General features: G+C 41.8%; 1 protein-coding gene across 2 annotated transcripts; it reads left to right on the top strand.

Moving 5' to 3' along the window:
- Positions 1-1,765: 1,765 nt before the first annotated feature.
- pus3 (pseudouridylate synthase 3) lies at positions 1,766-11,877 on the top strand. 2 transcript variants are annotated; one of them, XM_064923687.1, is made up of 8 exons: positions 1,766-1,887; positions 3,782-3,814; positions 3,951-4,393; positions 4,666-4,943; positions 5,288-5,480; positions 5,646-5,755; positions 6,038-6,210; positions 7,045-11,877. In XM_064923687.1, exons 1-8 carry the CDS (start codon positions 1,848-1,850, stop codon positions 7,287-7,289), a joined length of 1,515 nt encoding a protein of 504 aa, XP_064779759.1. In that variant the 5' UTR covers positions 1,766-1,847; the 3' UTR covers positions 7,290-11,877. The 2 variants fall into 2 exon arrangements, with proteins under 2 accessions (XP_064779759.1, XP_064779760.1); XM_064923688.1 differs by lacking the exon at positions 3,782-3,814.
- Positions 11,878-15,161: the final 3,284 nt, after the last annotated feature.

The following is a 15,161-nucleotide window of genomic DNA, read 5'->3' as shown; positions in this document are numbered from 1 at the left end:
GTAGCAGGGATTTCCCTGTAATGTCCTTCGAAGTAAGGTGATATATGTCAATTGTGTGTTGCATTTTGCAAATGCTTTTCAGTATTGAAGATAAATATTTCACAATTAACAGCAGTGCTTCTCGAGTTCCCATGTATTTTGTTGGGCAGAAAGCTACGCCCCTCTGCCTAGCTCTGCTGCCCCCTACTTCAAAGCCCACAATAGTTTCAATAGGAAAGGTTTGTGGCTGCTGCTGCAATTGTTACATCTAAAGCGGCGCCTTGGACGAAATAGTGGGGAACCGATGAGCTGTTTTGGTGAATGTGCTGTATAATTGCAAATGTAATTAATTATGTCCTATACTGCCCTCTGCAGGTGGATGAGACAATCAAAAAGAAAGTCCGCTCCGTGATCTCAGAGTACAGCGTGAAGAACAGACCTGTCATAGATGATGTTCAGGATGAGGTGACACAGTTACCACAGCTTTATTCAACCATTGGCCTATCACTATTGACGAGAACAATGATCACCTGTTGTATCCGTCAGTAACTTGCTGTGATGCATTATGAAAAAGGAAATCCATCCATTGGAAGTTGTATATTACACGCAACTGTAATATTGTGTAATATAGTCTGACATTGGTTGGACCTGTGTGTGTGTGTGTGTGTGTGTGTTTTGCATGTGTGTGTGTGTACTTCATATGTTGCCCTGTATGTTGCTGTGTTGCAGTACCACTGCTGTGGTGCAGAGAACTACACCGACTGGTTCCGCAGTAAGGGCTGGGGCAACAGAAGCTCAGTCCCAGCCTCATGCTGCCTGGTAGAGTATGATTTCTGTGGCCACGTCATCAGTAAAACCACTGTATAACTGAAGGTCAGCAAATACACACACACACACACACACACACACACACACACACACACACACACACACACACACACACACACACACACACACACACACACACACACACACAAATGCATGTCCCTCTACAAATAGACAGACTGCACACATGTGCAGAACACACACACACGCACGCACACACACACGCACACACACACACACACACACACACACACACACACACACACACACACACAGAACGAGAGAGCCATCATAGTGTCATCATATTGATTGATGATAGTGACTGTATGATCCTTAGGGTTGTGTCCAAACCATCAGACAATGCCCGGGGAAGAACCTGGAATGGGTGGCTGCTGCCTGTATTGGTCTGGGAGTTGTGGAGGTAAACAAATGTCAATCTGTCCATCATGTTCTATTTTGACAGCATAAGACATGCGTTATTGTGTCACATTCATACAAACAAGAGGCATATGTAGAACATGTGTGTCAACACATTCACAGCTAACTGACTAATTTGTTGTGTCCTCTAGGTCTTTGGAGCCTTACTCGGAATGTGTTTATTTCAAGACATGAGAAGAAGAAGCTACGAAAAAATGTACTTAAAAATGATACTATCATGACAAATTCCACACATCTGCTACTGTTAGTAAGATGCTGATATTGTGTTTGCTTGGCGTGCTTTCTGTCCACATATATTTTACCTTGTCATTGGAAACCTTTTTAGCTTGAAATGTATTCTTTGTTGGGAATAAAGTTTATTTGATGATGTCATGCTTTATATTTGTTTATTTATAGCCAACAACATAAACATAAAAATATAAGATATAGCTGCCTAAAATACCAATGAGTGTCAACAATGAACTTCAACTCCCAGAAACCCTTACAGGAAATAAGTCCGTCTAGAATTTGCGTCTGATTTAGAACGAACTGAAGCGTTAATTCCGAGGTAGAGGCACGAGTTGAAGCATGCATTGTCACGTTTTACCAAAGTATCTTGATAGGGAATGATAACCTTACTCATCAAAGCTACACGTCAAAGTAAAGGTAAAATATGTGGATATTATTGTGATGATGCAAGCTGAAACTATTTTCACCGGTGCCTCGTTCTCAGAATAAAGCTAGCTAGCTAGCTAGCTAGCTACCACTCGAAAACACGTTTTATTAATGTGTAGCGCAGAAGGTTGGCGGCACCTTAATTGGGGAGACCGGGCTCGAGGTAATGGCTGGGGCGAAATAGGTGGAATGGTATCAAATACATTGGTTTCCATGTGTTTGATGCCATTCCATTTGCGACGTTCCAGCCATTATTATGGGCCGTCCTCCACTGAGAAGCGAGGGTTTTCAGCCGTTACATTCGCCTGCATTTGGCTCCACATAAACTACCATTCCGACGCTGTGTTTTTACGTTTAGAAAAGTAAACCTTCGCTTTCAAACCGGTTCTCGGTTTGAACATGTGCTCATATTGCCCATATCAGCGAGAAAATATTTCAAATAAAAATGGTTATTGTAGCAGTTTTGAACAGATACTCAAGCCTTGTGTTCCTCCAGTTGACGAACTACATTACCTCCCCAGTTATGCTTACACACAGGTGTTCAGAGCAGTTAGATACCTAATTAGCACATGTGGCTGCCTATGTCTTCCATCTGTCTTAAGTAAACAAGCAATGTAACATGGAGATATGGCAGTGTGGGAACAGTAAACCTAACCAATATAAAGCTGTGTAGTGATTTAACCTTTTTTAAATGTATGTTATTTTATAATTTCTTGCTGATATGAAAGATGCGTTCCTTATGTTTCCAAAAATGTATGTCGTGGAAATTCTAATCCAATAATGAAGAGAGAGGAGGTCAATCACCAATCGGGATATGACTTTATGCTCTCCCTATTATTACGTTTTGAATAGAGTAATTAATTGCTTCTATAATAACGAGGCTGGTCATCTCAACACTCCCGTGTTATGGCAAGCAAATTTGATGTACAAAGAATACAAATATTTTATAGCAAAGTTACGCCCTTTTAGTCTACATGAAAAACAATAGATGTATGGAATGGGTCACAAGGTGAAACTTGATATATAAGAAAGGAGTATCCCGGGGCCAGATAGTATTTGCTATGAAGGCTGTTCTTATTGTTCAGAGTTTGGCCCCTAAGACGAGGCGCTGATCTCATCCCTGTTACTTCATAACACAAACACCAACTCATTATATGGCATACATACAATTGTGAACTCCAGACACTCCTATCTCAAGTAAAACCCCTTCTTGACCACATGCCTGGACAAGCTCACTGAGGGGAGTGAGCCTCTAGGTCATACATTATCCCAGGATAGGTGCAACATCCGAGATGACATACAATGGTTTGAGACACTACCCCACACATCTTGTCTCAGACCTCATCTCCCCCAAGGCCAAAGGAGGGAGTGACTGGTGCACAGACATTGTGGAGACAAGTAATTGGTTCCCCATTAATCACACCATCCCTCACGTGGTTTAAAATAGTTAGACACATTCACATATGAAGACGATGTTCCCTCCTGTCCTTCTCTTTCTGATATTCTGCATAGCACCAGGGACATGTGATAGACAAGCCTGACTTCTCCCCTCTCTGGGCCCCAGGTGATTGAGCCCCAACTGAGGGAGGAAGTGCAACTGCCAACACCAGAGTCCGAAGGGAAACATTCTAATAATGAGTTCAACCGTTCAATTATATAAGCATATTATGCAGTTAAGACATCTTATCTATGTTACCTAACTAATTCTGACTTCCGCCACATGTACTGCAAGTAATCCGTATTAATGTTTAGAGCAAGCGCCAGGGGTCTTAACAAAACTCCGGTCAGAAGATACTATCGTCAATAGGCGCTAAAGCATTTACCAACATGCTAACTACATCTGAATCACATACTAGACTAATTAAATTTGTATATCTTTACACAGCTAGCAAGCTGACCTTCTGCAGCAGACAATTGTGTAGGTTAAGTTCGTATGTTAGATTTGTCACTGTCTGGTGACTAACTAAATCAGAAATACTCTAAAAAGGAATGTCTTAGTTACTAGCTACATTCAAACACAGTCCAACTCTTTGTCATTCTAACTTACTTTCCAGATAAGTTATTTTGCCGTTTGCAAAGCAACATGTCTGAGGAATTACTACAGCGAGTGAGAGACCTGGAAGGAGAGGTGGGGAGACTGAAAGCACAGCTGAGAGAGAAGGTCAAGGAAGGAACTGGGGGTGAGATGGCGGTGTCAACCAACTCTGATGGAAAGAAGGATACCAGCAAGCCTGATGCTGGTGGCAGGAAAAAGGGCAAAAGAGTGAGTCGGGACCGACCGTTTGATTTCTCTGCCCATCCTCGGCGCCATGTTGCGCTCCGCTTAGCCTACCTGGGCTGGGCCTATCAGGGCTTTGCTGTCCAGGAGAACACAGACAGCACTGTGGAAGCCCGGCTCTTCGAGGCTCTTCTGAAGACTCGACTGATCCAGGATCGCCAGAGTTCTAACTATCACCGTTGTGGCCGCACTGACAAAGGAGTCAGTGCCTTTTCCCAGGTCAGATAACTTGGCCTACTACACCTCCAACAATAATAGTTCTTGAAAACATTGGCACAATAGCGGGCAACCTCTCCCAACCCAACTATGTTACTTCAAATCATATGGACAAGTTTGTTATGCCTTAGATTAAGCTAGCAAGGCTATATGGTTGCTAGCTGTCCATGCATGGACATAAACATGTATATTGTAACAGATTCCCAACTCCCATTTGTTTTTTGCCCTCATGTAGCCTTAACAGTATATATATATATTTTTTTTTCTTGACATAGGTCATGTCCATAGACCTGCGCTCCACTCAGTTTTGTGGAGGCCTAGGAGTGACTCTCCCGTCCAATGTCGACGCTGATGTCAAGAACGAAGTGGACGTGGCGGAGCTACCTTATGTGAAGATGCTGAACAGAGTCCTGCCCCAGGACATCAGGATTCTCGACTGGTCACCTGCTCCGCAGGGCTTCAGTGCACGCTTCGACTGTCAGTCTAGAACCTACCGGTACTACTTCCCACGCGGGGCTCTGGATGTAACGTTGATGGCAGAGGCTGCCAAACGGTGGGTGGTGCCAAATTATCCTGCATGTAATTTGAAGACGGGTCAAATAAATAATGAGTCATATTGTCTTGTTTACCCTAGATTCTTTCTAGGGCAGGTTGCAAAGCTTAGGCCTTCTAAACAATATTTGCTATTGAATCTAAAAATGTCAAATGATGCTGACTGAAGCTAAATTATTTAGTCAGGTTGGCAGCAGTATGGGTAGGCTGGGACAACCCGCCCTGCTTGATTAAAAAGCAGGCGAAACGTTTCCTGTATGTTCTCACCACCACAGTTTGAAACAATAGTCATTTTAGAAGCTGAACTGAAAGCCCCGCATCTTCTCCTTACTCATTGGTCTACAGCTACGAGGGCACTCACGACTTCCGCAACCTCTGCAAGATGGACGTGGGCAACGGAGTGCTGCAGTTCCAGAGGACCATCCTGTCTGCCACGGTCCAGCCTGTCCATCAAACTCCCCCTCCTGCGCCCACTACCGCAGACCCATACGACCTCTACATATTTGAGATCAAAGGACTGGCCTTCCTCTATCACCAGGTCAGAGAATGCTCCCTGACTCATTGGGCATACATGTTTTCATCTGTGGCTTATTGCATATGTTTTAGCGCTTTGGGTTTTTGAACAGCGCGTTACAAATAAAATGTATTATTATATCACCCAGTACTAACTCCATGCTATGTTGTCTGTTGTTCTTTCCACCAGGTGCGGTGCATAATGGCAGTGCTGCTGCTGATTGGCCAGAAGCTGGAGCCCCCAGAGATAGTGGATCAACTCCTGGATGTGAAGACGAATCCCAGGAAACCCCAATACAGGTGAGTTGGTCTAGGCATTGCTATCCAGAGACTCTTCCAAACACTTATTAGAAAAGCAAATAACATCTATTTTGGACAACAAGACAAGTCATTAGAAAACATGTCCACCATAGTGCTTTGGCGTGTTCATTAGTTACCAAATGAAAGAAAACACTCAAACAGGGAGGTAATGTCTGAACATGTACAAAACGTGTCATTTATCCATTGTAAAATATTTTGCCTTAGTGTGCCCTAATGAACAACCCAGTACAAAAGCGAGTGGTCTTTCTATTTTTCATTCAGCATGGCGGTGGACTTTCCCCTGGTGCTGTTCGACTGCCATTTTGAGGGGTTGAGTTGGCGCAGGGAGGCTGAGGAGGTGGAACATGCCCTGGCCACGCTGCAGCACCACTGGACACAGACAGCAGTCAAGACCCAGGTCATTCACGGCATGATCCAAGGCCTAGATAGCACAGGTCTGTCAATCCTTCATTGAAATCAAATCCGACTTTATTTATCCCTATCCTATTGTCTAGCACTGCATAGGAGACTGTGGTCAAGAAGTATAAAGGCTACAGGTAACTGACAAAATAAAGGAAACGCCAACATAGTGTCTTTAATAGGGCGTTGGGCCACCACGAGCCAGAACGGCTTCAATGCATCTTGTCATAGATTCTACAAGTGTCTGGAACTCTATTGGAGGGATGCTTAACCATTCTTCAACGGGAAATTTCAGTGGTGGAGAACGCTGTCACAGGCACCGTTTCTAAATCCTCCGTAAGTCTTCCATTGGATTGAGATCTGGTGAACGAGACTCCCATGGCATATGCTTTGCATCGTTTTCATGCTCATCAAACCATTCCGGGACCATTCATGCCCTGTGGATGGAGGCATAGCCATGGTTTTGAAAATAATGGCCTGCCCAGCACAGTGGAGCCTCATAATAATGGCCGGAACGGAGCAAATGGAATGGCATCAAACCCCTGGAACACGTGTGTTCTGATGTATTTGATACCATTCCACTGATTCCGCTCCAGTCAATACCACAAGCCCGTTCTCCCCAATTAAGGTGCCACCAACCTCCTGTGATTTTTATACATGACCCTAAGCATGAGCGAATGTTAATTAACTCAGGAACCATACCTGTGTGGAAGCACCCGCTTTCAATGTACTTTGTATCTCTCATTTACTCAAGACTTACCATTATTTTGGCAGTTGCCTGTATGAGCAAGTGCTAGTTGTCTTATACTCAGGTAACATTGGGATTTTGTATGGGGATGTGCAATGGAACATCCTATTTTCTCCAACAGGTGGGACCTCCTCTCCCCATTGCTGGCTGATGGAAGGTACCAAACAGCGGAACTATCGGCCCTTGCTTGAGCGTCCACGCTGCGAGAGCCTGGAGTCCAGAATAGAACACTTTGTTAAAAGAGGCAGGCTTGAACGAGAAGAAGGAGAAAATGGTGGCGAAACGGTACACAAGGGCAAAAGGCCAAAGCACTCGCACAATACCTCCATTTCGTCTGTCCTCCCCGACGTGTCGCCGTCCTTCTGACCCCAGGGCCAATCAGAAACCATAAGATTGACACCTGCTAGAGAAATTGGACTTATCATATAATATTGTCTGAATTCTTAATGCTGTTATTTTACTTTTAGATTTTTTTTTTATGTAATGGAGAAACAATTGTAGGTTTTTGTTATTCTCTGGAATAAATCAATTTGAGATTAATCCAAAAGGGTTTAAAGTGTAATGGAGAACTTGGATAGGGGATTAAAATAACCTTTCATCATTGAAGATTTGTCAAGTTACGTGGCCCACCCATAGAATTAGAATGAATTATAGTAATTTAATAGGATCTCTGTTCCCACCAAGGAAGCTCAAGTCGAAACATTTGTCACGATCAGGCGGAACCTTTCGTAGAATTCGAGTGAATACCGGGAGCTTATTATCGATGCACTGAGCTAAACTAGCTAGTAAGCTAAAGAAAGTTGACTAGCTAACTTAGATGTTTCTTACCTAACCACATGGAACAATGAACCAGATGTATAAATCTGAAGCATCCGGTTGGCATTTCCAATCACCACCAAATATGTTGATGAGAGGAAGCCCAGTGGCCGGCATTGGGAGAAGATGGCGCGAGATGGATTTTGGCCAACATTCTGCAAATGTTCTCATCTATTAAACACTTGATCGCAATAGCTCTGCCTCCTTTCAACGCAGATGCAGAAGTGCGACATCGGCGGATGCAGTGGATTGAGATGCATTCATTGCAAAACCCAGATATCTCTAGCTTAAACTGACAGATTTTGATGATTTAAAAAAAAAATTGTTATATAGATTGACATACCTGTAACATTCTCAGAACACCACCAATTGTGTGCTATTCTAGGTACCCAAGGCAGAGCATCTATCCTCTCAGAACAGAAATTATGTCATGGTTGGCTTGCAAAAGAATCAGGGCACATCAACACAAAGTGATCCTCGAAATGAGATTTTACAAGTTCAAGGTAAACATCAATTATGTTATCACTGAACCAATTTCCATTGCTTATTGTATCAATATTCTCAGCTGTGAATGAAGACAGTTTCCTCTGAGTTGGCTTAGTCGACTAACCTGTACTCCAGCACATTGACTCTGTATTTATTTAGATGTATCCTTTATTTAACCAGGTAGGCTAGTTGAGAACAAGTTCTCATTTACAACTGCGACCTGGCCAAGATAAAGCAAAGCAGTGCAACACAACAACACAGAGTTATACGTGGAATAAACAGCGTACAGACAATAACACAATAGTAAAAAAAAAAAAAGTCTATATACAGTGTGTACAAATGCCATGAGGAGGTAAGGCAATGAATAGGCCGTAGTAGCGAAATAATTATAATTTAGCAAATTAACCCTGGAGTGATAGATGAGCAGATGATGATGTGCAAGTATAAATACTGGTGTACAAAAGAGCAGAAAAGTAAAAAAACAATAAAAAAAAAAACAATATGGGGATGAGGAAGGTAGATTGGATGGTCTATTTACAGATGAGCTATGTACAGCTGCAGTGATCGGTTAGCTGCCCTGATAGCTGATGTTTAAAGTTAGTGAGGGAAATATAAATCTCCAGCTTCAGCGTTTTTTATTTATTTTTATGATAATTTAAAAAATAAGAATATTGCAATACGTTCCAGTCATTGGCAGCAGAAAACTGGAAGGAAAGGCTTTATGGATGACCAGTGAGATATACCTACTGGAGCGTGTGCTACGGGTGGGTGTTATTGTGACCAGTGAGCTGAGATAAGGCGGAGCTTTACCTAGCATAGACTTATAGATGACCTGGAGCCAGTGGGTCTGGCGACAAATATGTAGTGAGGGCCAGCCAACTACAGCATACAGGTCGCAGTGGTGGATGGTATATGGTATCTGTTCCCCCTGTATATAGCCTTGTTAATGTTTTAATGTTACATAAAAATAAAAAAGTTAATATTTCCTTAACTCTATTTCTTGAACTGCATTGTGGGGTTAAGGGCTTGTAAGTAAGCATTTCACAGTAAGGTAACCTGTTGTATTTGGCGCATGTGACTTGAATGCCTTTTATGTTAAAGAATCACATTCCTTGCAGTTGACAGTGTATAAGTGAATGACTTCTTTCAGACCAAAGTGGAGAACCTCCACTACTTATGTGGTCCCTTGTGGCTCAGTTTGTAGAGCATGGCATTTGCAATGCCAGGGTTGTGGGTTTGAATCCCATGGGGGACTAGTACAAAGGAAAATGTATGCACTCACTACTCTAAGTCGCTCTGGTTAAGAGCGTCTGTGCTACATTATTAAAATGTTAATTGCAGCTAGACAACGTGTCTTTGTGCAGCTATTTGTTGAGTGATTCAAATCTATAGCTCACTGATGACTCATGTCTCAGTGCAGTTTACGTGCCAAAGATGGTTGTGACATGTATACAATTTCACAAATGGGTATTTGTCTGAAAATGTGACTACTGGACAAATTCTATGCATGTTTGATAAATATGCAAGGTAGAGGAAAGCTACTAGGTAATTTGATCCTAGCCATGTCCATTTTTACAAGCAAAGTCTGTGGGGCATGAAAGCTTGATCGTTGAGAGCCTTTTGAATTCTTAGATATATTGCGCACACTTCTCTGTCGATTCGAACCAACAAGGTATTTCTTGCTGCAGAAATGTCCCTGGGTTCTATCAGTTTTGTAGTCTGGCCATACACTGCCTGGGTATCACATTGACTGGAAATGTTTAGACTGAATTTAGAGAATATCATTTGTGGGTGGAATTTCTTGAACACTAATGTTCAACTATGTCCTTTACACCACTGTAATGTAGTTCTTGAACCGTGGGTTGTGAAAATGTCACTGAATTCAATGCTTCAAACTGGGAAATTAGACTTTTCCATTGGTTAGCTCTAAGTAAACTATTATGGCTTCCAGAGAATTCTGATGCAGTAGTGAGAAAGATGTAAATGGGTAACATTTTATCTACTGTGTGACTGGAAAGTATTCATACTGTGGAATTACAGAAATTATATCATTCTGAATCAAGTTTGTTTGTGTCTGAGGCTCATTTAACTACTTCATAGAAATATAAAACCCCTTCTGTACTCATGCCAACCCCTTCCCTAGTCGTGCCAACTGAAATGTGTAAGTCATTTGCCTGTATCTTAAGTGTTCAAATCTAGCTCTGACCAGAAATGCCCCCTTGTTGATTTTGTGCCTGAGTGAAATATTACAGAACTCAATCTGTACATCTGTTGCTTGTTGCCAACAACTGGGATTTCAATTGTACTGGATGGAAAAATGGGGTCTCTTAACTCTAACATTTTCTGCTACACGGGTACAACAAGAACAATTAGGATCTGGTGTGGTAGTCCACTACACTGTAAATTCTGATCATTGTTCATCCCGGTCTTTTTATTAAGACTGAACGATTTAGAATGTATAGCTGGAGGAATTTGAAAAGACCTTCAGAGATACTTTGGTGCTTTATTTTCCTTTTTCATAGCTTTCCTCAGGTTAGCAGCTTTGTGTTTTTTGGGATTGCGAAGTTTGATTTTCTCATGTATCTCTGGCCAGCTTTATGCAGAGTATACAATTTGACATTACAATAGTCAATTCTATGTTTTGTTTCATCAAGAAAAGAAAAAAAAGGTGTTTTGACGTTACCTCACTAATTGCTGTACTTATTCTGTCTTGGGTTTGACTTGTATAAGGCTGAAAACATCTGTAAATCTTCTGCCAAAAGGTCAGATCAAATTGGTATTACAAGGAGAACGTTTTTGAAAAGTGTGTCCAACATCCCTTAAAGGTTTTGATCTGTGCATTGGACACTACTATTGTCTTTGATGCTCAGTGATGATTTTTGTTTCTTTCAGAACTTTGCCCAGTTGCTCAGATAATCTGCACCGCAGTTCATCCATTGCATTGCGTGGTTCACTTTTAGAATGGCTGTTCGACTGTCCTGCTTGGCTATTCACATTGACAAGGCTCTGCTCTACCAATGTAGAATTAGTTCTGCTCCCCGGGGCAATGCAAATGTCATAGACTAAAGCGCAAATTTCCTGGCATTTTTTGGAATTCAACAACAAACTGAATATGTACATGCCAACTCTATACCTATCATCTTTACCATAAAATATATTTTTTTACGGAGTTCACTAGCCTGTCGCATTAAGTAACTTTCACTTGCTCGTATGATACAGGAGTCCAGATCTTTTGCCGTGGCTTGTCCAGTGACTATTTTTCAGCAGCGCCGCAAATACGTCAACATACTGTCGCTATTGAACATTTTCATAGCTGTATTCAACAACACTTATGGACCTACCACCATTTTGTACAGGTACCGTTTTACTGTCATGCACCAGCTTTTCTTTGTCCCTCATTGCATAAAGCAACTGCTCTATTACAATTTGTGTGTGATCCTCGCTTACCATAACTGCTACAGGGGCATAGTAGTTTGGTGCGGCAAGGCAAGCTACAAGTATCAGAGCAAAATCCTTATTTTTATTGACTCTAGACTTGATCCCACCACCAGTGGTGTCCCAGAATACTGCACTGTGCTTCGTCATATCATGCCAGTCTCTTTTTTTTTCTCCCACCCGCCCCCCCAGTAAAACATAAACCCCTTGATAGCTGTATTTTGGTCATCTTCAAGTTATTTCTTTTAGTAATTGCAGTGATTTGATTTCATCAGAATCCCAAAAGTTGTTTTTGTGTGTCGTTCAGATGTTTGTCAACACTGATGTATCTAGTCCAATGCCACTTCTGTTCTGAGAGGCCAAACATCTGATGTCGGCATTGGCTGTTAATACAGCCCCATATAAAGTTCACAGGAAATTATGTGATGACAATGCAAGTCGATCCCTCTCTGGAGCTCGGAATGGTCTTCATACCATCTTCATCTGAATGTGTGATATCGCCTGAACATAAAACAAGGACATCAGTGCATTCAGTGTCCACAACACATTTTAGCTCGCATGATGAAAGGCCACAGTATCCGTTTATTTTTAAATGTTTTTATATATCCTTTTCTGAGCGACTGACATTTGATATTGAAAATATACTACATAGTAAGAATTTGAATATTTCCTGGAAATAGGCCTACCCATGAGAACTTGGTGTTATTACAGTGTAACTATGAATAATTACAATTATTACAATACTTGTTAGTGTAATAAGAACCCCTTAAAATGAAGTGTTACCACAAGTTCTCATGGGTAAGCATATTTCCAGGAAATATTGAAATCCTTACTATGTAGTACATTTTCAATATCAATTAGTCATAGTTCCACTAATAACACCATGTAATTACAGGGGTGAAACAGCGAACGCTTGTTACAAATGTTAATGATTCCTATAGTATCCCAATGCACCATAAACAGGTCAACATTCACAAGGCTGCAGGGCCAGACGAATAACCAGGATGTGTACTCAGAGCATTCGCAGACCAACGGGCAAGTGTCTTCACTGACATTTTCAACCTGTCCCTGACCGAGTCTGTAATACCTGCATGTTTCAAGCAGACCAACATAGTCCCTGTGCCCAAGAACGCCAAGGTAACCTGCCTGAATGACTACCGACCCTTCGCATTCATGTCTGTAGCCATGAAGTGCTTTAAGGCATCAGGTCAAGATCTGCTCATCTGCACAACACGCTTGAAATAAAAATGACATCGAACATGTAACACAGTGTTTTGGGTTTATTTGTTGTGTGACCTATTTTCACCATATTTATGTCACCTCATTTCTCCTTCCCACTCTGTGTTTGGTGTTTTTGTGCCAATTAGTGTACTGTCTTTGAGTATGTTGCACTGACTTGGGTTTTATCTTCCATCTCCTTCTATATGGGTGACAGGCTCAAAGGGTTGATGAACTTAATCTGATTAAGAAGACTTTGAATGTTACTTCTATTCTTGTTCCACAATGGTTGTTCCTTTTGGCCATTGCAAAGATTTGGCAACTTTCTTCCAAAATTGGAACTCAAATATTTGATCATACTGCCATTGAAATAGCATGATAATCCAAACATTTTTTTTCCCTTTCTTGGGCAAGTCTTAACTTTCTGTTGCTCCTCAACATCACGACCACCCCATACAATGTATTTGTCAAATTTGGTTCAGCAGCCTTTATAATCTGTCAAATTATTCTGATCAATGGTCAAATTATCAGTACGGTCAACTCCACAGTTAAGTCCATCACCACAGACAAAAGCATCACTATCTATACAGTCATCTCCTACCATAGGACTAGGTCCACCCTACTACACCTTCCTGTGACTCAATTAATTCAAGCACTTGATTAAACCAGTGTTCGGCACAGACTCTTTACATAGTTATTGCCTCAGCACCTTACTCTGCTTAATCCTTCCTTTAGCTGCATAACACGAGTGCATGTATCACCATTCTCATCTTTCCACAGCCACTTAAGCTACCTGACACGCAGATTTTCTGTGTTTTTTGTAGCAGTTGGCCATTGCAGAACTTCTTTCCAAAATGCATTATCAATGTTTTCATTGTGCTGCAGATCAGAATGAATTGCAAATTAAATAGCAGGATTATCCATAGGTCTCTGTGTCCTCTCTTTCAGTGTCTGAGCATGCACTGATCTGCTGCCTTCTCCCTGACCCTACCCTGCTGCCTGCCCCTTCTCCCCCTGATCTTACCCTTCTGCCTGCCCCCTTCTCCCCCTGACCACTCCCTGATCTTACCCTGCTGCCTGCCCCTTCTCCCCCTGACCACTCCCTGGGTTGGGTCTCTCTCTCAGAGGTTCCTTCTGAACTCTGTAGGACTTTGTGAAGCACAGCATGTCCACCTTTGAGGGTCAGCGTTTTTGCAACGGTTAGGTTTTGCAGTGATTATTATACTTTCTAACACATGCACTTAAAAGAAATGTGGATGAAATCTCAGCCAATAGCAACAGTAAATAAATACCCTATATATGCCCTGAAAGTACTTATTTGCACGCCACTGTTGCACAAAAAAACATCTTGCATCCACATGGCTGAACTGATGGAGAAGCAACAGGAGTAGGAGCATGTGGGCCATCATGTAAGGCTCTACGCAGGGGTCCTAATGGGTGTCCTCTAGAAGTGGGGGCCCTGGAGATCTGGACAACCTTGCCTCCACTCGATCGTGAAATCCTTAATTTTTATTTTATTTAACCTTTATTTAACTAGGCCAGAACAAATTCTTATTTACAATGACGGCCTACCAAAAGGCAAAAGGCCTCCTGCGGGGACGGGGCCTGGGATTTAGATAAAAAAATACACATCACAACAGGACAAAACACACATCACCACAACACTACATGAAGAGAGACCTACGACGACAACATAGCAAGACAGCAACACATGACAACACATCATTGTAGCAACACAACATAACAACAACATGGTAGCAACACATGGTACAAACATTATTGGGCACAGTCAACAGCACAAAGGTCAAGAAGGTAGAGACAACAATGGGATCATTGTGCTGAATTTAAAAACGTAATTTGTGATCTGGACAGTGCTGAGAAAATAAGGAAACACTGTACTATTCAGAGGTCCTACTATAGGCCCTACTGCGTATTGCCTGCTAGAATAGTGTTGGCTCTATAAGCCAATATGTATTCCATATACAGTGATTTGGATTGTGGCCAATGGAATGGGTGGAGTAAAAGGCCAGCAATACTCCATATTATTCAGAGCCTCATGAAATGACACCATATACATCCTACTGAGTATTTCCTACAATACTTTTACTGCAGCACCTAGAATAGTTTTTGCTCTATAAACCAATGTGTATTCCATATACAGTGATTTGCTTTGGGGGCATTTATTTGACCTTGGAACATGTTTAAAAACCCACATTTAATTCAAATGTCACTTAAATATGAAGAAATATGAATCACTGTCAATGTTTAGACAATTATTTTTCA

This window comes from Oncorhynchus masou, chromosome 18 (genome assembly GCF_036934945.1).
Source record: "Oncorhynchus masou masou isolate Uvic2021 chromosome 18, UVic_Omas_1.1, whole genome shotgun sequence".
NCBI lineage: Eukaryota > Metazoa > Chordata > Actinopteri > Salmoniformes > Salmonidae > Oncorhynchus > Oncorhynchus masou.
Note: the sequence above shows the minus strand (reverse complement) of the source record. Positions and strands in the feature narration are given on the sequence as shown.